Source organism: Palaemon carinicauda, chromosome 32, assembly GCF_036898095.1.
Source record: "Palaemon carinicauda isolate YSFRI2023 chromosome 32, ASM3689809v2, whole genome shotgun sequence".
Lineage (NCBI taxonomy): Eukaryota > Metazoa > Arthropoda > Malacostraca > Decapoda > Palaemonidae > Palaemon > Palaemon carinicauda.
Window position 1 is genome coordinate 78,656,811 of NC_090756.1, and position 26,700 is coordinate 78,683,510.

At 39.5% G+C, this 26,700-nt stretch overlaps 2 protein-coding genes across 2 annotated transcripts in view; one reads left to right on the forward strand and one right to left on the reverse strand.

Annotated features, from left to right (window-relative positions):
- The window catches only part of La (La autoantigen-like), a 52,128-nt gene extending 46,542 nt beyond the window's left edge, over window positions 1-5,586 (reverse strand). Inside the window, exon 1 of the mRNA XM_068356281.1 lies at window positions 5,421-5,586. The gene's annotated coding sequence lies outside the window, so the exon portion shown is untranslated. The remainder of the gene's footprint in view (window positions 1-5,420) is intronic.
- Window positions 2,786-13,955, forward strand: LOC137625674 (uncharacterized). Its single transcript, XM_068356585.1, has 3 exons — window positions 2,786-2,883; window positions 12,089-12,974; window positions 13,182-13,955. The coding sequence occupies exons 1-3, from the start codon at window positions 2,786-2,788 to the stop codon at window positions 13,953-13,955; spliced, it is 1,758 nt and encodes a 585-aa protein (XP_068212686.1).
- The last annotated feature ends 12,745 nt before the right edge of the window (window positions 13,956-26,700 follow it).

Genomic DNA, 26,700 nt, shown 5'->3' on the forward strand with positions numbered 1-26,700 from the left:
TTCTCCCAGCAACTCCGAAGAGCCAAGCGGTCTCACGTCAAACGTGAAAATGCTCCTGAGCTTCCTGGATAGATAAACTCTCAGGCTACGACATCAGGTTGTGCCTGTCAAAAGCCCCAAAATTTAGAGGGCGAAAAGGGTAAAGCATATCTGTCAAGTGAAAGGCAACTTCTAATGTACTTAATTGGGCCGAGAGCATATGTCAGAAAGCAACTGCTTCCCACAAGCGAGGGTGAAATATTGAATCGACAGCACTCGCTAGGACTCAAATTCCTCGCATGTGTCCACCAACGGATAAGCAAACACAGAAGGAACAAACTTCCTCTCAAAAGGATTTCTGATGTTAAGACTTCAGAGAAGTCCAACACCACCAAAGCAGTGAAGGTAAACCCTGGTATCAGTTGCTCACCTTCAACCAACCTAAAGAGTTAATGGAGTCTTAAGTCTAATCAAGTCTCCAACACAAGGAAAAAAAAATCCCCAAGACACAAGCATCAATGGGGAAAAAATTCCAAGACTAAAGTTCCATTTGCCATAGCCAATGAACTTGGGAGACGTCCGTCTCAAACCATGGCCAAGATCAAAGTGAAGAAGGTATGAGTAAGTGGCGGGGCAGTACTTCCCACAACTACCAATTGTAATAATTGGAATGGTTGTGGACACCTTGTAAAGTTTCATAGACGTATACCAGCTTGCGCTAATATTTACACTATAAAACATAACTTACGGTATGTAATCTGTACAACAGAAAAACATTAAAAATATTTTGAACTCATTTTAGTTCCACCTATTCAACCATCAGATTAAGATGATTATTTCTCAATCTGTTTTCAGCTGGAATGAAACTCTTAGAATATGTAGTCTGGCACTCGTGCTGGAAAACGCATGATTATTACGGGGTCTCTACCATCAGCCTCCCCAAATAAATAGCCAATAATTTACTTAATGGGTGCAAGGCCTCAATTAAGTTACCATGATGTTGACATTAGGTTAGATGAGAAAAGTTTGCTTGGAGAGTTCTGAACCAAAGAGAGATAGAAGCCAATGACAATGCATGTGGTAAAACAGTATGTTTGAGTAATCACAGGTCATATGTTCAAAGCCAGTGGGGATGGACAAATTAAATGCAATATTTCATAACAAACAAAATGTATTCTTTCAAATTTTGTAGGTTCTACTTGCTAAAAAGGTAAATCGTTTAACAATATCAAATAAATGGCGTAAGTCAGTCCTTTATCAATACTGAAGTGATGCCTGCTTTATCTTCCTTTCTAGACTAGCAACAATTTACAGTACACAACATTCAGAATTCTTTCCCAAGAAAAAGTGAATTGATTTTATTTTGAAAGGTTTTGTACCATTTCTATTATGGTAGTAGTTTATTCAGCAAATATCTAACCATTCATTGAGCCTGAGGTTAGTGGAAACCCTAGGTTCCACAGCCTCGTTTTCATGATCCTACGGGGACAGCCCCCTTTAAACTTATTCCCTAACCTGGGATGCCAAACCCTTACTACAGGAATAGTAGTATTGCAGTTTTGCAGTTGCCGTTTTCAACTCATTCCACGTTAGAGAAAAGAAGGGTGGAACCAAAGTTTACCTGATCATCTCAAAACCTTAGAAAATTTTCAAATCATATTGTTTCACATAAAAAAAATTCACAAAATTCCAGAGATTCTTTCCATTATAATATTTGCCGCAGATTACAGACATTGCCTAAGATGTATTGTGTTTTGTAATGCTGCCGAGCCAATGGAGAATATTATTTACCTTACAACCAGTAAGGACACGGCAATAGACGTCAGATGCGAGAGAATTACAGATAGGCAGGCCCAAAGACAGCTTAGCCTGCGGTGATTGGACACCTAAGACCATGATTACCGGACAAGTTGTACAAAAGGATAATTAATCTATTCATAGATATATTAATGGACATTGACATCAACTACAACAATGGTATCATACTCTAAAGGGCAAGAGCTTTGACAATTGGACACGGTTCGAGAATAACATTTCGACATCTAAATTCCAGAAATCTTGTGGAAACATTCCAATGGACATCGTAATTTGCTTATGATTTGCCACTGTACATAAACCGCTCTTTTAATTGCTGTATACAAATTGATTTTAATATTCCTTACATGTGAATTCTCATTAGTAAATCATTTAAATTATAGCATTATTGCTGTATAAATAAATGTGTGTATTCTAGTGTCAATAACTTTTGTAAAGTCTACACACAATCAGTGTGTACTGAATGGTTCCATTAGATTTGTCCAATCGCAGCAGGCGGAGTTGCCTCGATGTGGGCCAAGTTACCCAATCACCACAAGGCAAATTGCGATACTTTCCTGTTATTGCCCCACCATTAATTTCCGATATAACCCCAATACTATTTTTTAGGTTAGGTTAGGTAAATTCAAACCTAACCTAACGCAACCTAAAAAAATAGTATCGGAAATTAGTGGTGGGGCCATAACAGGAAAGTACCCAAATTGCCTTCATGTTGGTCAAGTTAACCCATTTACCCCCAGGCTATTTGGAAATTTCCAACCCTTAACCCCCAGGGGGTTATTTTTTTCCCAAGCACATTTTGCAATATATTTTTTTAATTGCTCTAACAGCCTTAATTTTTGTCACAGAGAGATCAGGTTGGTCTCATTCTCTTGGAAAATGCCTGAATTTTCTCAAAATATTATCAAAAATACGAAAAAAAAAAAAAAAATTATAGTATTTTATTGCAAGGACGTACCGGTACGTCCATGGGGGTAAAGAACGTACCAGTATGTACTTTGGGGGTAAAAGGGTTAACCAATCACCTCATGCCAAGTGTTCTCGATGTGGGCAGAGTATTGCAAATGCTACAGGCCGTGCTGTCTCGATGTAGGTCAAGTCGCATAATCGACGCAGGCTAAGTTGTCTCGATGAGGACCGAGTTGCCCAATCGGTAATTTTTATATCAGTGCAATATCTTTTACAGCCTTGAGAAACAGAAATACGGTGTCGTTATGTCTGAGTTGAACGTTTATGGTAATGATTTCTGGCAGAAATCAATTTTTTGAGTTATGGTGGGTTGACTACCATAACTGAAAACATGGTCTTGAGCACATCTTAAAATATAGTGTTATATTTAGATAAAAAAATTTAAAATGTTTATGCCAGACATCATCGCAAATAACCAGTCACCATAATAAACAATTGGAGCCTTTTTATATTAGCGGCCAGTTCTTTCCACGTGCAGAGAAAATGGTCACCAATAAACCTAAGTTTCCCCACCCAACCTAACCTAGGAGCCTTTGTATCAGCGGCCAGTTCCTCCCGTGAGGATTAAAAATGGACACCAACTAACTTAAACTTTTCCCCCCTACCCTAACCTACAAGCCATGTTCTTACCTACTTCCCTAACGGGTGCTAACGCCAACCAGCAACCCCCTTACGCTGCCGTATTCTCGGTAGGCCGTCATCATACATACACCCCAATAAATTGACAGTAATAAAAAAAATGGGTAATAGTTTACAACACCACACTCTCCATTTACTCCAACATAATTAAATCTTGCAGTTTTCATCTTCTTGCACAGTAATTAGGTGGTTATTTAGATTCTGGGAAAGCAATAATTAGCAAGATATGTTGAGGAAGGGGGAAGGGGTTATAAAAAGAAAATAACTCGGTTTCCTCACTAAACGACTTTGAACTGACATGTCAACAAAGTCAACGAAACAGGATTCGTGATGCCAGCGTACATAAACAGAGGTCTGTGATGCCAGCGTACATTTGATATACTGTATATTCAAAATATGATTAGTTAAGAATGGATTAATTACTCAAAAGTGTCCATAAAATATGCAATTTACAAATAGTGACACTTTTGAGTAATCACTCTATTTTTGATTAAGTATATTTTGAATATACAGTACTGTATATCAAATGTATGCTGGCATCACAAACTTCTGTTTATATACGCTGGCATCAAGAATCCTGTTTCGTTGACTTTGTTGACATGTCAGTTCCGAGTCGTTTAGTGAGGAAACCGAGTTATTTTCTTTTTATAACCCCTTCCCCCTTCCTCAACATATCTTGCTAATTATTGCTTTCCCAGATTTAAATAACCACCTAATTACTGTGCAAGAAGATGAAAACTGCAGGATTTAATTATGTTGGAGTAAATGGAGAGTGTGGTGTAAACTATTACCAAAAAATGACTAGCCCAGACTTCCAGATGCATAGAAAACGGGACTATCCATCCTATTTTCTATGGCGTCATTCATAGCAGTTTTCATAGTGCTCCTTACTTAGCCTAATTGAACGATTGATTTCTTGGTTTTTACACTGCCGTTTGCTTGCAAATAAACATTAGGGGTGAATGTATGATAGCGGTCACTTGTATGTATGATGAAGTGTGACTAAGAATACAGCTGTGTACAAGGGTCGCAGGGGGACATTAGCCTACCCCCCCCCCCCGTTAGGTAAGTACATGGCTTGTAGGTCAAGGAGGGAAGGTTAGGTTAGGTGATGTCCAAATTTCATGCTCGCTGGAGGAAATGGCCACCGATATACAAAGGCTCCATACATGCTTTGGTACGAGCATTAACCAGTGGACCAACATTTCAGTGATAATTATCCATTATTCAAACTAAGATTTTAAATATATTGATTATTATTACCTAGCAATTCAAGGTAATGGGGTTGGGAGCCTTTGTAGGGCGACGGCCAGATCCCGTAGAAAACGGGAATATTCTGAACTATGGCCGTCATTCTAAAAACGACTTAGGCGGGAGAAGCTAACTTAAAAAACTCACCTAACCTATCCTGAAAGCCGTATCCTTACCCAGAGGGGCTTCCCCCCCCCCCCCCTTACACAACAGTTTCCTTACCTACGAGTACGACGGGAGAAGCTAACTTAAAAAACCCACCTAACCTATGCTAAAAGCCGTGTCCTTACCCAGGGGGGCTGTGGGGCTGTGCCCCCCCCCCAATCCCCCCCTTACACAACATATTTAAGATCCGTAGACCATTTCCAAACTTTTTTATTCTATACAAGATAACAGTCGGAGCGATAATAAGCAAATTAGGACGCTTGGCCGTAGCGCTATAAACTACCCAGGGGTTGAACTAATGTACTCGGAGCGTAATTTTTTCTATAAGAAAAAGTAATTTTTTTCCTAGGTTACATTGCCCTGTAATACACTACAATAATACCCAGATTTGTATATTGGCCTGTCCAGTTACCGGTGAATGAGTGCCTTAGGGTGACCCACATGCAATTAATAAATTATTTAATGAAAGACTACAATATATCAATTAATAAAACCCTTTTTATTATCTACTGTGACACTAAAAGTGTGGCGTCCTGTCGTGTTTACATCTTTACCCCCCACAAGTAACCAAAAATACTCACAGCTCGTGTGTCTTTGCATACCTTCACTTAATTAATTCACAGAGATGAGATTCTCACAATCCTTTTTCCACACGTCTAATTAATGGATTAATTACACTGAAGTTTGTCCTGTATGAAACGTCAGGATAAAATGTTCTTCGTCGGCGACACTTCCTTCACGTGGTGTTAGTGAGTGAGCCGACAACGAATCTGAGTACTAGTGAATAGCGGCGCTCGATGTCAAGTGGCTAATTTTGTCATTTTTAAACATTTATTTTTTTTATTTTAAACAAACTATAAAGATATATAAACTATATCTATTGAAATTTATATTTTTCCTTTTATTTTATTATATTTTTACATACATTACAGATTCATGCTTCATAATAAAATTGATTTTAAATCCTTACATGGTCTCTTTCTCTCAATTTCTTCTTCTTGTCCTCAAAGCAGTGTTGCAAGTGGGAAAAATATAAATGTATCCATAAAACATATCCAGAATATACAAAATGAATCCAAATAATATGAAATAGTATCCAAAATGTATCCAATACATTCACTTAAAAATGCGTTGTAGTTATTTTTACTTAATTGATGATATTATTTTAGTTGTATTATTGCCCAAAGAGCTCTGCTCCACATGGGCTTGGACTGAGTCTTTTTTTTTCTTTTTGTAAATCTTTGTATGTAAATATTTTTTGTCCAATAAACATTATCATTATCAAAATTCTTTCATTTTTACCCTGTTGCTATAGAGCTGACAGCAAAGTTGCTATCTGCTGCCTGGTGATGGTGATTGTAAAGTGACCTACACTATAAATTTGGGGCGAATTATATTATTGTTTAGATCAGCAAAAAATATTATATTTATTAATGGTCTGTATGAACAAAATTATATTGAATTTGCATTGATTCACTCACACTGCACAATACGATAATATAAAAACCAGTATTAAGAAAAATATTTACAAAAATACAAACTTCCATCTTTTGCCTATAGGCTACAGCTACATAATTATGCTTCACTGTTTATCCTTTCTTGAATACATTTCGGGCTGAGTTTATCATCCAATTACTAGGCTCCCATTGATAGCAGTGAACTGCTTCCCCGTTGCCTTTGCTTAATAACCTTCCATTTACTGATTCAGTGTTCAACCTATTTCTTGTGTCTGTCTTTCTTAGTTTGACCAGAGAAAATATTCTCTCCGCTGCAGAAGAAGAATAAGGCAGAACTAAAAGACAATATATAAATTTTGACAGATTTGGGAACAAAGGTGTTCCATCACGTGAACTGAACACTAAAACTCAACGAGGTTATTTGAAGTAGTCAAAGATTCTTCATGAAAAGTAAGTGACCGTCATCCATTGTTACACACATCGTATTTTGAGTCACGAATGAGCTGAATAGAAGCCCCAGGCCGTGTTCAGCCCCCCCCCCCCCCCAATAAAAAAACACCTAAAAAAACAGTTACTCTACTATATGATTGGGAACGGTGTAATATATATATGAGTCTTGATTGATCTTCACTCTTTGTAAAAAAAAAAAAAAATAATGATTAAAACGTATCCAATTCTTTTACAAAAAATAGTAAAATGTATAAATTTTTTACCTCTTTATTCAATTTCGTATCCTTTTGCCCAGTGTCGTACAAACGTACCAGCAACATCAAAACATATCCAAAGGATACTTTGAACTTTCGTATCCTTCACACTTGCAACACTGCAACGAATCTGAGTCCTAGTGAATAGCAGCGCTGAATGTCAAGTGGTTAATTTTTTCATTTTTAAACATTTATTTTTCATTTTATTTAAATTATTAGGATATATCAACTATATCTATTAAAATTCACTATTTTTTACTTTTATTTTAGTATATTTATACATATATTAACGATTTATTTTAAATCATTACATGGTACATATCTCTTAATTCTTCTTCTTGTCCTTAAAGACGGTAAAGGGTATACGATGTCGGGTGAACATTTCAACATTAGCAAACAATTTAATACGTTTTTAATTCCTAATAAAGAAAAGAAACGTTTATTTTAATGCAATTAAATATTAAATAAATATACGTATCACTATATTAGTGGCTTTAATCTTTATAAAATCCATTATAATTGGCAAAGTTCATTCACCTTCTTCATTATTCCACAGGTAGAATAAATGGAAACTAATTTTGGGGAAAAGAAAAATGTCTGTAGAAATGATTTGTTAATGCATAATTCACTTGTTATATATATATATATATATATATATATATATATATATATATATATATATATATATATATATATAAATCCAGATATTTATGCTATTAAAGTTATCATTTGATTAATTTCTTAGGCTATTTTCGGTATATAACTCGTCAAATTATGATATTGCATAATATGAAATAGATTAAATTCTCTCCAATTGCGTAAGAATCTATTTCCCAATAATTTCACTGAAAATTAAAGGTTAAAATTCTATGTGATGGCAGCATAAGATAACTTAAATTTAAATAAAAATGTATTATCATCTTATGTGCAATATGCAAAAAGAAAAGCATATATATATATATATATATATATATATATATATATATATATATATATATATATATATATATATATATTGTGGTAATATATGTTCAATGTAGTTTTACATTTATGCTCTCATGTACGCTGTGTTTCTCTGCTTGCATTTACCAGCTTATTATGTTGCTATTTGTGTGTCTTCGTGCATATTATTGCTTGTGGATGTCCCTGTGTTGTCTGGCCCTTACTTTGATGTATTTGTTTGTTATTGTGCATGTAAAGTAGTACGTGTTGTAATAGTGGCTGTTTCTATTGTTTCAGGAGGTGACTCCAGTTTTTGTGTGCAATAAAACCTATAACCTATGACAGGTTTTTTATTTTTACAACAATTTATTGCACACAAAATAAAAATTTGAGAGGCCATGGAACGGTTCCTACGTCCAGAACGCTTCGAGGCTGACCCGGATTCTGCCACCGCTGCTAAGGAAAATAAGAAGGCTTCAGATATCAAGAAAACTATCATGAAGAAGATAACCACGAATGTCGAACAGGTCAAAACCTCTAAACAAGGCCACTTGGTAGTTAATTTTGCGGATAAAACTGGGTTAGAAAAGGCTAAAAATGACTTAGAAGAGGTCAAGAATGACATTAAGGTAGAAGTAGATAAAAAGGATCTACTTAAACCGAAGATCAAGGTCTGCAATATTGATGAAAATGAAGATGATATAATTGCCAGTATAATGGAGAAGAATGAATGGTTGAATGATATATGTGAAAATGAAGAAGACTTTAAATTGATCAGGAAGTTTAAATCAAGACAAAGCGGTAAATTACACGTCATTATAAAGTGTAGTCCAACTATCAGGAAAGTCTTCCGTAAAAGAGATGATAGAGTATATACCACGCTTGGAGGATGCTGTAAAATCTATGATTCCTACAATGTATTTCAGTGTTATAAATGCCAGGAATTTGGTCATACTGCTGAAAATTGTAGCAAGACTCAGGTATGTGCCAAGTGTAGCCAGGATCATCGAACCACAGGTTGTACTGTAAATACGTTAAAGTGTCATAACTGCACAATGAGGAATTACAATGATACGAATCATAAGACATATGATGATAACTGTAAAGTATACAAGGAGGAGCTTACCAGGATAAAAAATAGAACCGATCATGGAGTCTAGCCCATTGGTTAAGTGTGGTCTGATAAATATTCAATCGGTGGGGAATAAAACCTTAGAGATTAGAAATCTTATTAACGAAATGGAATTAGATTTATGCTTATTAACGGAAACTTGGTTGCAGGGAAATATTAGTGATAACTCAAAGATTCAGGAGATGACGCCGTGTACTCATGATTTCTATCACGTACCAAGAAAGAACAAAACTGGAGGAGGAGTGGGTGTCTTTGTGTCGAAAACTTTCTCTAGGGTTTCTATCATGAATGAAATGGTATTTGAAACGTTTGAATATATCTGTTTAAAACTGACAAGAAACAATAAGGTATTGAATATAATATCATTATATAGACCACCAGCGAGTAATATGACTAAATTCATTGAAGAATTTAGTATTCTTGTGGGTGTGGTGGACGATATTAAAAATACACTAATTGGTGGAGACTTCAACTGTTGGGTAGATGATGAAAATGATAATAAGGCTAAAGAACTCAAGGAAGTATTTGAGATGTTTAATTTAATAAACAGTGTTTTGGTATCAACGTCAGTAGGTGGTCATACACTCGACTTGGTCATATGTGGAAAAGACTCAGACCTAATAAAAAACCTTGAAGTGGAACCAGACTTTGAGATCTCAAAAACACATAAACTCATCACCTTTAATGTTAATATAAATTGCACCAGAGTATTGAAAAAATGGAGCACATATAGGGAACGGGAAAATTTTGATGCTGAGAATTTTATTGAAGCTAGTGTAGCGCAAATGTCTTGTGTGAACACACAATGTAAACATATGGTAGACATAGAATGTGTTGGGTGCTATACCAAGAAATACAACGACAATTTTGGAAAAATGTACGATACCATGTGTCCCATAAAGAACAAACAAATAGTGGTACGCGAAAATGTTAGATGGTATAATAGTGAGCTATTAAAGGCAAAAAGACACAGACGTAAGATGGAAGGTAGATGGAAAAGAGCCAAATCCTCACAAGCCAGAAATCTATATAATAAGGCCAGAAATGACTATAACATCCTGTTAGAAAAAACAAAAAGAAAATTCTACAACGGCGAATGTAAAAAAACTAATAACATGAAGGACTTTCACAAAAACCTTGATGATTTGATGGGATTAAAGAAAAAATATGTCTTGCCTGACAATGTTTGTGCAGAGAGTTTTGCTATATTCTTTAGTGAAAAAATTGATAAAATCTATAGAGGCTTCCCCCAAAATCACTTGGAAGGACAGTGAAGGAGGGAAAGAAGTTAATAAAATTTAAGGAAATAAATATGTGCGACTTGTTAAAGGTTATGAGAGAGATGAAGAATACATATTGTGGAAACGACCCTTTCCCAAACAGTTCAATAAGTGAAGCTCCAAACAAACAAGTCGTATATAATATTTACCTGAACATAATTAACCTAAGTATATCACAATCCTGTTTTCTTAGCTGTGAAAAAACTGCGTTGATCAAACCAATTTACAAAGGGAAAGGTGATGTAAACGAGCTAAATTCATATAGGCCCATTTCAAATTTATCCTACATGTCAAAGCTTATTGAAAAAGTCATAAGTGAGCAATTATGGGCGCATATTGACGAGTTAGAGGTATTCCCGGAAAATCAATCGGCCTACAGAGCTAATCATTCTACAGAAACTACTTTGTGCTCAATAATGAATGATATGATAGGTCTTCTTGATGGGGGAAAGTGTGGAATTTTAATTATGTTAGATCTTAGTGCTGCTTTTGACACTGTTGTGCACGAGTACTTACTTGACGACTTAAAGTCTATTGGAGTGACTCAGGAAGCACTGAAATTTTTGCGAAGTTACTTAGTGAACAGGAAGACTATTGTAGAAGTTTCTGGAAACCGATCCAATGAGAGAATTCTTATGAAGGGTGTACCACAGGGTAGTGTCCTGGGCCCTATCTTGTTTAACATATATACTATCGAGCTATCACACATCTTGAAAAAACAAAAAGTGGGTTTTAAACTATATGCAGATGATACTCAGTTTTACCTCTCAATTTCAACAACACAAGATACAGGGAAGAAAATTGATGAGATAATGACTGAAATAAAAACATGGATGCAGAGGAAAAACCTCAAATTAAATGATGATAAAACAGAATGTATGTTCTTTGGCACAAGGGTGGCTTTGAAGAATTACCAGTTAATTCAAAGTATAAAAATTGGTGATGCTGATGTTAGGATTGTGCCTGTTGTGAAAAATTTGGGTGTACTGATAGACTGTAATTTGTCAATGAAGGACCAAATTGTGAACACAGTGAAAGTGTGTAACTATCACCTGAGAAACATAGCATTTATTAGAAAATATTTAACAGAGGGCAGTACAAAAATTTTAGTGATGAGTCATGCAATATCAAGGCTTGATTATTGCAATTCTCTGTACTACAAATTGCCCAATACACTACTAAGGAAGCTTCAAAATGTGCAAAACCGGGCGGCTAGACTGATAAAAGGCATTAAATTTCGGGAGAGAATAACTCCTGCACTGATCGATCTACATTGGTTACCTGTTAAGGCTAGAATTGAATTTAAAATTTGCTTGTTGACTCACAAAGCACTTACAAGTGATAAGCCTAAATATCTTCGTGATTGCTTGGTCCCCTACCCTGAAGCTACCAGCGCCGCTGTAAGAGTTAGACATGCAGATGACCCACATAGACTATTCGAAATTAGTGTGAATCATGCAATAGGAGGAAGAACGTTCAGTTATGCTGCACCGAGACTCTTTAACGACCTTCCACTCGATGTCAAGAATAGCACAAATGTGGCAGCCTTCAAGAAAAACCTGAAGACTTATCTTTTTAGAAAGCGTTATAATAGTGACCTGAAAACTATTAAGCCTGAATACAAATGCTAGCGATATAACTGATAACGATACAGAGCAAAATATTAACTGGAAAGGAATTATTTCTTCATACACCAAGGCCCGCCTGAACAGACCTTTAGTGTTTGATGGAGGGCGAGAAATAAACCTCTAAAAGTAAAAGTAAAAGTAAAAGTAACGAGTGGACGCACTGGCTGCGGACATTCAACAACTTCTACCAAGCAGTACAGAAGACATCTCCCAGTGCAGACAAACTAATCCTACTCACCAACTACGTTGCTCCTCGAGCGTACGACTACATAGCAGACTGTGACACTTATGATAAGGCTGAGAAAGCACTGACATCACTGTATGTAAAACCTAGAAATGAGGTATTTGCTACGCATGTCCTGGCCACACGTAGGCAGGGGTCAGGTGAGTCTCTAGACCAGTTTATCCAAGCCCTGAAGCTCCTAGCAAAAGACTGTCAGTTCAAAGCAGTGTCGGCAGAGCAGGGGTGTGATAACTATGTTAGAGATGCATTCATCAATGGACTTTCTTCTGGTGCCATTCGTCAAAGACTACTCGAAAATATAACTCTTAACTTGCAAACTGCTTATGAACAGGCACGCACTTTAGAGATGGCTCAGAAACATTCTGCTTCTTATACTACTGTTGAACCAAATACTGCTGCTGTACCTCAGCCACAAAGTCAGTCAGGTGATTCAGAGTGTTTAGAAAGTAGTGATGAAACTGCTCATCTTGCCGCCACTACTGGCGCCAATCAGTGTTTTTTCTGTGGTTTGAAACGGCACCCTCGGTTCAAATGTCCTGCTAGGGAAGCTTTATGTCTAAAGTGTAAGAAACAAGGACATTATGCAAAAGTGTGTAGGTCAGGGAAACCAGTAGGGGATACCTCTGCTGGTAAAATTAAATATTCGTCAGCAACACTGGCTACTGTGTCTGGGGCTGCGCCTAGTAGTCTTAGTAAATCTTTGAGTTGTTTGAAAGTTAATGGTCTCCCTGTTAATGCACTTATTGATACAGGAAGCTCGGAAAATTTTGTGAGTCAGAAGATTGCTAAAGAAAACAACCTAATCCTACTTCCTGACGACGGGCACGTCTCCATGGCTGATGCGTCTCTCTCGTCCAAAGTCTTAAGGTCTTTGTTGTGGATGTGGAGCTGCAAGGACAAATTTATCCTAGTGTAAAACTCAAAAGTGTTGCCAGCCCTGTGTAGTGATGTAATTTTGGGGCATGAATTCTTAAAGAATCATTCTGCTCTAGAAATGGCTTTTGGAGGAGCACGCCCACCACTCAAGATATGTGGGCTGGCAGCAGTGAAGTTGGTTGCGCCCTCACTCTTCAGCAATCTGACAGCAGACTGCAGACCCATTGCTGCAAAGTCGAGACATTACTCTCAGGCTGATAAGGAATTTGTCAAAACTGAAATTGGTAGAATGCTACAAGAAGGAATAATAAGACCCAACCAGTCTCCATGGAGGGCCCAGGGGCTAATCACTGCAGGGCACAATCACAGGAAGAGAATGGTGATTGATTATTCACAAACTATAAACAGGTTTACTGAGCTGGATGCTTACCCTTTGCCTCGGATCGATGAAACAGTGAACAATGTCTCAAGATATAAAGTGTTTAGCACCTTGGACCTGAAGAGCGCCTACCACCAAGTGCCAATAAGAGAAGACGAAAAGTTGTACACTGCTTTTGAGGCGAGTGGAAAGCTGTACGAGTTCAATCGAATCCCATTTGGTGTGAAGAACGGAGTGGCCGCTTTCCAACGAGTTGTGGATCAGATCCTTGCAAAAGAAAAGGTGGAAGGGGCATTTGCTTATGTGGACAATGTGACTGTATGTGGAGAGACGGAAGAGGAGCATGACAAAAACCTAAATCATTTCTTGAAAGTGGCGAGGGATTACAACCTCACATTTAATCATGACAAGTGTGATTTCAGGACACGGTCTATAAACCTTCTGGGATACTCTATAAGGGACGGAGAGATCAGACCTGATCCAGAACGACATTGACAGTCTGAATGAAGTTCTGACTGAGTACAAACCTATGCACAACTTACCCTACGGAAAACGCAAAGTTAGTTACTAACCTCCGGTGTACTTTAATTGGCGTAGATTATCATAATTGACTTTCATTTGAGTGAAAACCGGTCTCTGCTGTAGCCTACCCATGTGGATGATCTCCGAACAACTTTGAACAAAAATCCTTCAGAGGTGGGAACCATGATACACGAGGTGACTCCAGTTTTTGTGTGCAATAAATTGTTGTAAAAATAAAAAACCTGTCATAGGTTATAGGTTTTATTGCACACAAAAACTGGAGTCACCTCTTGAAACAATAGAAACAGCCACTATTACAACACGTACTACTTTACATGCACAATAACAAACAAATACATCAAAGTAAGGGGTTGCTTGCTCATTACTCACGATGGATACCCAACTTCTCTGAGAAGGTCCGGCCTCTTTCACACTCCACGAGATTCCCATTGTCTTTTGAAGCTTCTCTGGCTTTTGAGAAATTGAAGAATGAAATTGCGAAGTCCGTGGTGCAAGCCATTGATCCTACATCCCCTTTCACAGTCGAAACAGATGCCTCAGACCATGCCATTGCCGCTACTCTAAATCAGAATGGACGTCCTGTAGCGATTTGACCAGCGAAGTGTAACATTCATGTTCGACACAAGATCTTCAAGCAAAATTAAGAACGACAAGATAGCCAGGTGGCGCATTGAACTGTCATGCTACCACTATGATATAGTGTATCGTCCAGGTACGGAAAATATTCCTGCAGATGCTCTCTCGCGTGTCTGTGGTGCTGTAGCTACAGACAAACTCAAACAACTGCATGAAAGTCTCTGTCATCCTGGAGTGTCAAGGATGGTGCATTTCATCCGAGTTCGGAACCTGGCTTATTCTGTTGAGGATGTAAAGAAGGTTACTGCTTCTTGTCCAATCTGCTCTACTGTCAAACCTCAGTTCTATAAGCCTGATGATGGCCATCTGGTGAAAGCTACTCAGCCATACGAGAGATTGAACTTGGATTTTAAGGGGGCCCCTTCCGTCACAGTCGAAAAACAGATACTTGCTCACAGTCATTGACGAATTCTCACGGTTCCCTTTTGCGTTCCCTTGTTCAGACATGACTGCTGGTGCTATCATCGGGTGTTTGGTACAACTGTTTGCACTATTCGGAATGCCAGCATACGTACACTCAGACAGGGGAGCCTCTTTCATGTCAGAAGAACTGAAGAAATTCTTACTAGAGAAAGGAGTGGCTACCAGTCGCACTACGCCCTACAACCCAAGGGGCAATGGCCAGGTGGAGAGGTACAATGGAATCATATGGAAAACCATTCGGTTAGCTCTCAGAACAAGGAATCTTGATGTCTCGAAATGGGAAGTTGTCCTCTCAGATGCAATTCACTCTATCCGTTCCCTGCTATGTACGTCAACTAATTGTACACCACACGAGCGTTTCCTAAAGCATCCTCGGAAGTCCACGTCAGGTCGTACGTTGCCTACCTGGCTCATCACCAAAGGTCCCGCTCTATTAAGACGGCAAGTACGGCACAGCAAGAATGACCCTCTAGTAGATGAAGTAGAAATAGTAGAAGCTAATCCTGAATATGCTCATGTCAAGTTTCCTGATGGTAGAGAGTCCACTGTGTCTTTGAGGCATCTAGCACCTTTAAGTGGTGATGATAGTAGCAGCGTGGAGGCCACCAGACCTTCACTGCCGCAATCTCTAGAGTCTCTAGGTATATCAGAGTCTGAGGTGCGCCATCCAGATGCTAGAGCAAGCTCGGAACCTGCTCTTCAAGAAGTCACTCATGATGTTACACCCGGGGAAAGTGCTGTTCAAGAGCTTCCTGCTGCATCTGGTCAAGGCACTACACCTGTACCACTCCGGAGGTCCGAAAGGACCCGGCGGGCTCCTAAGTATTTTGATGATTATGCTACTTGAATTTCATAGGTGGGGAGAATGTGGTAATATATGTTCAATGTAGTTTTACATTTATGCTCTCATGTACGTTGCGTTTCTCTGCTTGCATTTACCAGCTTATTATGTTGCTATTTGTGTGTCTTCGTGCATATTATTGCTTGTGGATGTCCCTGTGTTGTCTGGCCCTTACTTTGATGTATTTGTTTGTTATTGTGCATGTAAAGTAGTACGTGTTGTAATAGTGGCTGTTTCTATTGTTTCAGGAGGTGACTCCAGTTTTTGTGTGCAATAAAACCTATAGCCTATGACAGGTTTTTTATTTTTACAACATATATATATATATATATATATATATATATATATATATATATATACATATATATATATATATATATATATATATATATATATATATATATATGTATATATATATAATAATTATCTAATTAGGTTTGCGTATTGTACACAAGACGATATATTTTGTTTATACACAACCCATAATTCCAACGTCATGTCACATGAAATTATTGAATCATGGTAATTCATATTTTAATTATCTTTCTCTTATAATCCATTCATGAATGGCTAAGGCGATGGTTAGTGACAATACCCAAGGGACTGGCCATATCTTCATATACATTTTGTTAGTACCCAAGCCGCTCTCCATCAAAGTAGGGCCAGGGAGGGCTAGGCAATGGCTGCTGATGGCTCAGCAGGTAGACCTGTTGGCTCCTCCAAACCCCGTATCCTTAGCTTGCAAGAATGGTGAGGTTGCAGACACTAAAAGATGCCATCAAGCTTACTTCATTTTAAGGGCTGCTTTTCTGGTCCTACTCTCTACAGGACATTTCGTAATTAATTCTATCATATGCTTTCCTCCAAAGCATTCAGCATTTATTGGAGGCCTAAACATATATCACGACTCCATTTAACTAAAATCTGCAGCTCTTCTAGGAAAAGGACATTTCAAAATCAAACCATTGTTCTCTAGTCTTGGGTAGTGCCATAGCCTCTGTACCATGGTCTTTCACTGTCTTAGGTTAGAATTCTATTGCTTGAGGGTACACCATTCTATCTTATTTCTCTTCCTCTTGTTTTGTTAAAGTTTTTATAGTTTATATAAGAATTATTTATTTCATTGTTACTGTTCTTAAAATATTTTATTTTTCGTTGTTTCCTTTCCTCACAGGGCTATTTTCCCTGTTGGGGCCCCTGGGATTATAGCATCCTGTTTTTCCAACTAGAGGTGTAGCTTACCAAGTAATAATAATAATAATAATAATAATACATACATATACCAAGGCACTTCCCCAATTTGGGGGGTAGCCGACATCAACAATTGAAACAAAACAAAAAGGGGACCTCTACTTTCTACGTTCCTCCCAGCCCAACAAGGGACTCAACCGAGTTCAGCTGGTACTGCTAAGGTGCCACAGCCCAGCCTCCCACATTATCCACCACAGATGAAGCTTCATAATGCTGAATCCCCTACTGCTGCTACCTCCGCAGTCATCTAAGGCACTGGAGGAAGCAGAAGGGCCTACCGGAACTGCGTTACAATCGCTCGCCATTCATTCCTATTTCTAGCACGCTCTCTTGCCTCTCTCACATCTATCCTCCTATCACCCAGAGCTTCCTTCACTCCATCCATCCACCCAAACCTTGGCCTTCCTCTTGTACTTCTCCCATCAACTCTTGCATTCATCACCTTCTTTAGCAGACAGCCATTTTCCATTCTCTCAACATGGCCAAACCACCTCAACACATTCATATCCACTCTAGCTGCTAACTCATTTCTTACACCCGTTCTCACTCTCACCACTTCGTTCCTAACCCTATCTACTCGAAATACACCAGCCATACTCCTTAGACACTTCATCTCAAAAACATTCAATTTTTGTCTCTCCAACACTTTCATTCCCCACAACTCCGATCCATACATCACAGTTGGTACAATCACTATCTCATACAGAACTCTCTTTACATTCATGCCCAACCCTCTTTTCTTTACCACTCCCTTCACTGCCCCCAACACTTTGCATCCTTCACTCACTCTCTGACGTACATCTTCTTCCACTCCATCATTTGCTGCAACAACAGACCCCAAGTACTTAAACTGATCCACCTCCTCAAGTAACTCTCCATTCAACATGACATTCAACCTTCCCTTCTCGTACACCTCATAACCTTACTCTTACCCACATTAACTCTCAACTTCCTTCTCTCACACACTCTTCCAAATTCTGTCACTAGTCGGTCTATCTTCTCTTGTGTGTGTGCAACCAGTACAGTATCATCCGCAAACAACAGCTGATTTACCTCCCATTCATGGTCATTCTCGTCTACCAGTTTTAATCCTCGTCCAAGCACTCGAGCATTCACCTCTCTCACCACTCCATCAACATACAAGTTAAACAACCATGGCGACATCACACATCTCTGCCTCAGACCCACCCTCACTGGAAACCAATCACTCACTTCATTTCCTATTCTAACACAGGCTTTACTACCTTTGTAGAAACTTTCCACTGCTTGCAACAACCTTCCACCAACTCCATATAACCTCATCACATTCCACATTGCTTCCCTATCAACTCTATCATATGCTTTCTCCAGATCCATAAACGCAACATACACTTTCTTACCTTTTGCTAAATATTTCTCACATATCTGCCTAACTGTAAAAATCTGATTCATACAACCCCTACCTCTTGTAAAACCCCCCTGTACTTCTAAGATTGCATTCTCTGTTTTATCCTTGATCCTATTAATCATTACTCTACCATACACTTTTCCAACTACACTCAACAAACTAATACCTCTTGAATTACAACACTCATGCACATCTCCCTTACCCTTATATAGTGGTACAATACATGCACAGACCCAATCTACTGGTACCATTGACAACACAAAACACATATTAAACAATCTCACCAACCATTCAAGTACAGTCACACCCCCTTCCTTCATCATCTCAGCTCTCACACCATCCATACCAGATGCTTTTCCTACTCTCGTTTCATCTAGTGCTCTCCTCACTTCATCTATTGTAATCTCTCTCCCATTACCGGCACCTCAACACCTGCAACAGCAATAATAATAATAATAATCTGTAACTGTTCTCGTGTCAGGACGATTTGTCCGGTTCTGATAACATGATGGGTTACTGTATATGATTTAAACTCATTTCAAGCTTTAATAGACAGCCAGTTTGCAACAATATTTCTTAGAAGATACACAGCAGTTTTTACTACAATTTGAGATCTCAACAAACCAAATTATTATTGTTTTTATAGTTATTATCCTATCATTATCATTATTATCCTTATTATTATTATCCTTATTATTATTATTCTTATTATTATTATTATCATTATTATTCATTTATTATCCTTATTATTATTATTATCATTTATTTATTATCATTATTATTATTGTTATTAATGTTGTTATTATTATTATTATTATTATTACTAGCCGAGCTACAATCATTATTGGAAAAGTGGGATGCTATAAACCCAAGGGCTTCAACAGGAAGAATAGCGCAGTGAGAAAAGGAAACAAGGAAATAAATAAACTACATAGGTACAGAACAATTAAAATAAGATATTTTAAAAACAGTAGCAACATTAGAATGGATATTTCATCTAACCATAACTGTAAAATCAATCTCAAAAAAAAAAAAAAAAAAAAAAAAAAAAAAAAAAAAAAAAAAGAGCGGGAAGAGAAACAAGATAGAACAGTATGCCCGAGTGTACCCTCAAGCAAGAAAACTCTAATCCAAGACTGGAAGACCATGGTACAGAGGCTATGGCACTACCCAAGACTAGAGAACAATGGTTTGATTTTGGAGTGTCCTTCTCCTAGAAGAGCTGCTTACCATAGCTAAAGAGTCTCTTCTACTCTTACCAAGAGGAAAGTAGCTACTGAATAATTACATTGCAATAGTTAATCCCTTCAGCAAAGATTTGTTTGCCAAAATGGGGCTTGAGGGTACACTATTCTATCTTATTTCTCTTCCTCTTGTTTTTTAAGTTTATATTTGAAAGATCTATCTTAATGTTGCTGCTGTTCTTAAAATAGTTTTTCATTTGTTCATTACTTCTCTTTTAGTTTACTTCCTTTCCTCATTGGGCTATTTTCCCTGTTAAAGCCCCTGGTCTTATAGCATCCTGCTTTTCCAACTAGTGTTGTAGCTTAGCTAGTAATAAAAACAACAATAATAATTTTAAATGTTCTTACATTCTAAATTATAGGTATATTTATTTTTCTACGTGTTTGACTCTGTGACTCTGACATTAGGTGAAAATTTGATATATTTCATGTGTGAATTTCACATAGCAGTTCCTGGCTCCCCAATCTACAACAGTAACAGCTCCTTACTTATCCTTCCCCTTAGTGGACTATACTGGGAAAGGTCTGTTTGGGGTGCAGATGTCTATGGTTATCTTAGGATACGTCCCTGATTATACACGATATCTTCGGATAGTTGTTTCCGGGGTTGGAATCCTGTGATACCTGACAGCAGTTCTCTTGTAATATCAATCGCAGAAATATTATACTGTAGAAGTTGCCGGAAGGAGCTTCCATCAGGACGACATGGCTCGAGCCCAAAAATAGATTTTTCCTATGTCAAAATCCCTTATTTCAGGCTGTTATCCTTATCCTATCACAGAGGGAAACTCTGTGCTCAACAGGACCAACAAGATGTTCGTCGTACGTGTACTGGATTGTAGATGTATCTACTGCATTCTCTTTCTCTCACCTGTTCTTGTTTACTTTCAAATATAAACTTTAGAGTAGTAGTTGTTCATATGGAGGAACATAAGTGAGAATAACACTAAATCATGACTTAAAAATGCAGCTCATTTGGATCTGCAAAGGGAAGGGACAAAGGCTAGATACGATGCAAATGTTGCCAGTTTCTACAAGAAGTATTTATACAGACACCAATACAAGTGATGCAAATGTTTTTCCATTGCATTTCTGACTTCATCTACACATTCAATGTGTAGATGAAGTCAGAAATGCAATGGAAAAACAAAATGATGTCGAGATGAAAATGTAAAAAATGGAAAAACAACTGCGAAAGAGAAAGTTCGCAATAGGAGAACATGAAGAATTGTTAATTTGGAAAACCACCTTCTGCTCCTCACCGTGGACTTGGCAAATTCTGCTGACTCAAAGAAAATAATCTTATGGAGAATATTGACAAGCTAACAAACAATGATGTGAAAATGGCATATGCTGAAAAGGTTAGAAAATACATACTATTAATCAAATCAACATAAGCAACAACTAGAATCACCAAAAGTGAGATTGAAAAAGATATACTGTACTGTACTATTTCTTAACATGAGACCAACTTCAAATGGAAATGTAAGTTTTACTGTTGATAAAATGAATAATATTCAAACCATAATTGGTAATACCTAAAAGAGAATAATTGGAAAATCAAAACCTAAGATAACGATATATTATGTATACAATGATGGTGTAGTTAATGCTTTGATTCAAAGGAATCATTGTCTGGATCAGATTGAAAATATAGAAGAGAAGATAAGTCTGGTATTCAAGAAAAGTGCTGCAGGTGGGACTACCCACTATGTGCTGAAATGTGATCCTGAAGTTTGGAAGGCTTTTCATGATAATGATGACAGTTATGTAGCGATGGGGTACTTGTAACATACGAGATAGATACCACGTGGTTACCTGCTTCCTCTGTCAAAGTTATGGACATGTTGAAAAAGATTGCAAGTTCAAGACTGATTAAACGGATTTTGAGCGTAGCGAAAAATCTATTTTTGGGTGAAGTAGCCATGTGGTCCTGATGGAAGTTCCTTCAAAGGTAGCTTCCTAGGTATATTTGACTAGTCAAATATACCTAGGAAGCTACCTTTGAAGGAACTTCCATCACGATGACATGGCCTGAGCCCAAAAAATGATATTTTAATTATAAAATAAATTTTTGAATATACTTACCCGGTGAATATATAATAGCTGCAACTCTGCGGCTCGACAGAAAACACACTCAAAAAACTCGCGAGCGATCGCTATGAAGGTTGCGGGTGTGCCCACCAGCGCCAACTGTCGGCCAGATACCACTCTTGCATGTAAACAAACCCTTCAATTCTTCTCGTCCCGCTGCGTCTCTATTGGGGAGGAAGGGAGGGTCATTTAATTTATATATTCACCGGGTAAGTATATTCAAAAATTTATTTTATAATTAAAATATCATTTTTAAATATTTAACTTAGCCGGTGAATATATAATAGCTGATTCACACCCAAGGCGGTGGGTAGAGACCAGAGTTAATTAAGTTTACAGCGTATAAGCTAAGAGTTTTTTCATTTTGACAGTTATCAATATAACAAAACCAAAATATATAGGTACCTGGTAAGGAAGTTGACTTAGACGATTACTCTGCCTTGTAAGTCTGTCTTCCTCACGGAGCCCAGCGATCCTCTTAGGATGCTGAAAGACTCCCAGGAGCTGAAGTATCAAGGGCTGCAACCCATACAACAGGACCTCATCAAACCCCTAATCTGGGCGCTCTCAAGAAATGACTTTGACCACCCGCCAAATCAACCAGGATGCGAAAGGCTTCTTAGCCTTCCGAACAACCCATAAAACAATATTAAAAACATTTCAAGAGACAGATTAAAAGGATATTGGAATTAGGGAAGTGTAGTGGTAGAACCCTCACCCACTACTGCACTCGCTGCTACGAATGGACCCAGTGTGTAGCAGTCCTCGTAAAGAGTCTGGACATCTTTCAAGTAAAATGACGCGAACACTGACTTGCTTCTCCAAAAGGTCGCGTCCATGATACTTTGCAGAGATCTATTTTGCTTGAAGGCCACGGAAGTTGTTATAGCTCTAATCTCGTGCGTCTTAACCTTAAGCAAAGATCGGTCTTCCTCACTCAAGTGGGAATGGGCTTCTCGTATTAAAAATCTGATAAAATATGACAAAGCATTCTTTGACATAGGTAAGGATGGTTTCTTAACCGAACACCATAACGCTTCAGATTTACCTCGTAAAGGCTTAGTACGAGCTAAATAGAACTTAAGAGCTCTAACGGGACATAATACTCTCTCTAGCTCGTTGCCTACGATCTCTGATAAGCTAGGAATATCAAAAGATTTAGGCCAAGGACGAGAAGGCAGTTCATTCTTGGCCAGGAAACCAAGTTGAAGAGAACAAGTGGCTTTTTCTGACGAAAAACCGATGTTCTTGCTGAAGGCATGAAGCTCACTGACTCTTTTAGCCGAGGCCAAGCACACCAGGAAAAGTCTTAAGAGTGAGATCCTTCAGGGAGGCTGAATGTAAAGGCTCAAACCTGTCTGACAAGAGGAACCTTAGGACCACGTCTAAGTTCCATCCAGGAGTAGCCAAACGACGTTCCTTAGAGGTCTCAAAAGACTTAAGGAGATCTTGTAGATCTTTATTGTTGGAAAGATATAAGCCTCTATGCCGGAAGACCGAAGCCAACATGCTCCTGTAGCCCTTGATCGTGGGAGCTGAAAGGGAGCGAACCCTTCTCAGGTATAAGAGAAAATCAGCGATTTGGGCTACAGAGGTACTGAACGAGGATACAGATACTGACTTGCACTAGTCTCGGAAGATTTCCCACTTCGATTGGTAAACTCTAATGGTAGAAGCTCTCCTCGCTCTTGCAATCGCACTGGCTGCCTCCTTCGAAAAGCCTCTAGCTCTAGAGAGTCTTTCGATAGTCTGAAGGCAGTCAGACGAAGAGCATGGAGGCCTTGGTGTACCTTCTTTACGTGGGGGTGACGTAACAGGTCTACTCTTAGAGGAAGACTTCTTGGAAAGTCTACCAGCCATCGAAGTACCTCGGTGAACCATTCTCTCGCGGGCCAGAGGGGAGCAACTAACGTCAACCTTGTCCCTTCGTGAGAGGCGAATTTCTGCAGTACCTTGTTGACAATCTTGAATGGTGGGAATGCATATAGGTCTAGGTGAGACCAATCTAGGAGAAAGGCGTCTATATGTATTGCTGCTGGGTCTGGGACTGGAGAGCAATAGATTGGAAGCCTCTTGGTCATCGAGGTTGCAAAGAGGTCTATGGTGGGTTGACCCCAAGTCGCCCAAAGCCTCTTGCACACGTCCTTGTGGAGGGTCCATTCTGTAGGAATTACCTGACCCCTCCGACTGAGGCAATCTGCTAAGACGTTCAAGTCGCCCTGGATAAACCTCGTTACCAGGGAGATGCCTCGATCTCTTGACCAAATGAGCAGGTCCCTTGCGATCTCGTACAGTGTCAGGGAGTGGGTGCCTCCTTGCTTGGAAATGTAAGCCAAGGCTGTGGTATTGTCCGAGTTGATCTCCACCACTTTGTTTCGAAGGAGACTCTCGAAGCTCATCAAGGCCAGGTGGAGTGCCAAAAGCTCCTTGCCGTTGATGTGCATGCTCCTCTGACTTGAGGTCCACAGACCTGAGCATTCCCGACCGTCCAGTGTCGCACCCCAACCCAAATCCGATGCGTCTGAGAATAGAACGTGGTTTGGTTTCTGAACTGCTAGGGGAAGTCCCTCTCTTAGACTGATATTGTCTTTCCACCAAATCAGGCATGCCTTTACTGTTTCGGAAATCGGGATTGAGACCGCCTCTAGCGTCTTGTCCTTTTTCCAGTGAAAAGCTAGATGGAACTGGAGAGGTCGGAGGTGTAGCCTTCCTAGCGAGACAAACTGCTCCAGGGATGATAGAGTTCCTACTAGACTCATCCAATTCCTGACTGAGCAACGTTCTCTCTTCAACATCCTTTGGATTACGAGCAGGGCTTGATCTATTCGGGGGGCAGACGGAAAAGCCCGAAAAACTGGACTGCGAATCTCCATCCCTAAATACAGTATAGTTTGGGATGGAATCAGCTGTGACTTTTCCATGTTGACCAAAAGTCCCAGTTCCTTGGTCAGATCCAATGTCCAATTGAGATCCTTCAGACAGCGATGACTGGACGAGGCTCTGAGAAGCCAGTCGTACAAGTAAAGGGAGGCTCGGATTCCCGATAAATGGAGGAATTTTGCCACATTCCTCATAAGCCTCGTAAACACGAGAGGAGCAGGACTTAGGCCAAAGCACAGGGCCCGAAACTGGTACACCACATTGTCGAAAACAAACCTCAGAAAAGGTTGGGAATCTGAGTGAATGGGGATGTGGAAGTATGCGTCTCTTAGGTCGAGAGAGACCATCCAGTCTCCCTTTCTGACCGCTGCTAAGACTGATTTCGTGGTCTCCATGGTGAACTTTGTCTTCGTGACAAAGACGTTCAGAGCACTGACGTCTAGCACCGGTCTCCAACCTCCTGTCTTCTTCGGTACTAGGAAGAGACGGTTGTAAAACCCCGGTGATTGAAGGTCCGAGACTTTGACCACCGCTCCCTTCTCTAGCAAAAGAGACACTTCTAGTTTCAGGGCTTGTCTCTTTGCTTCCTCTCGGTAATTGGGAGAGAGATCGATGGGGGAAGTCGCTAGAGGAGGTTTGTGTACAAATGGAATTTTGTACCCCTCTCTGAGCAACCTCACAGACTGTTGGTCTGCGCCTCTCTTCTCCCAGGCTCGCCAGAAGTTCTTGAGTCTGGCACCTACTGCTGTCTGAAGCTGCGGGCAGTCAGACTCTGCCACGTAAGGACTTGGATCCTTTCCTCTTTCCTCTCTTTCCTTCGGCACGAGTACTTCCCCTGCTGGGAGCTCTGCCACGAAAGGGCGGAATAAACCTGGACGCTGGAGTGTCTATCCTTGGTCTAGCAGAAAAGGAAGTCGCAGGAGTCCCTTTGCGAGCAGAGGACGCTACCAAGTCATGGGTGTCCTTCTGCACGAGTGACAAAGCTATGTCCTTAACCAAAAGTTCAGGGAACAAAAACTTCGATAAGGGGGCAAAGAGTAGCTCAGATCGTTGACAGGGAGTAACTCCTGCCGACAGAAAAGAGCAAAGAGACTCTCGCTTCTTAAGGACTCCTGAAGTAAACGAGGAGGAGAGCTCATTGGATCCATCGCGGATGGCTTTATCCATGCAGGACATAATGAGTAAGGAGACATCTCTATCAGCCGATGAGATTTTCCTACTCAAGGCTCCCAAACACCAGTCAAGGAAGTTGAAAACTTCAAAAGCTCTAAAAATGCCCTTCAGTAGATGGTCAAGGTCCGAGGATGACCAACTAATCTTCGAGCGTCTCATGGCTAGGCGGCGGGGAGAGTCTACAAGGCTTGAGAAGTCGCCCTGGGCAGAGGCAGGGACTCCCAAGCCGAGAACTTCTCCCGTGGCATACCAGACGCTCGATCTAGACGAGAGTTTAGATGGGGGGAAGGCAAAGGCCGTCTTCCCTAAACTCCTCTTGGTTTCCAACCAATCGCCTAACAGCCGTAAAGCTCTCTTGGACGAGCGAGAGAGAACAAGTTTTGTAAAGGCTGGCATGTTAGCAGGTACGCCTAAAACAAACTCAGACGGCGGCGAACGAGGGGCCACAGAGACAAAGTGTTCGGGAAACAACTCTTTAAAAATGAGCATGACTTTTTTAAAGTCCATAGATGGCGGAACTGCTCTTGGTTCATCAATATCTGAAGGATGATCCTCAGGCTGAGGGTCAGCAACGTCCTCATCCGAAAGTTCCTCATCTGACCACTGATGAGAAACAAGCAAAGGGGTTGGCAATGCTTGACACGCAGCGTCCACCCGCACTGGTGCATAAGTGGCGGACCAGGACGCAGCGTCCTGTAACTGCTTGACAGTCTGGGAACTGTCAACAACAACAGGTGCGTGAGGACGCACAGCGTCCACCCGAGACTG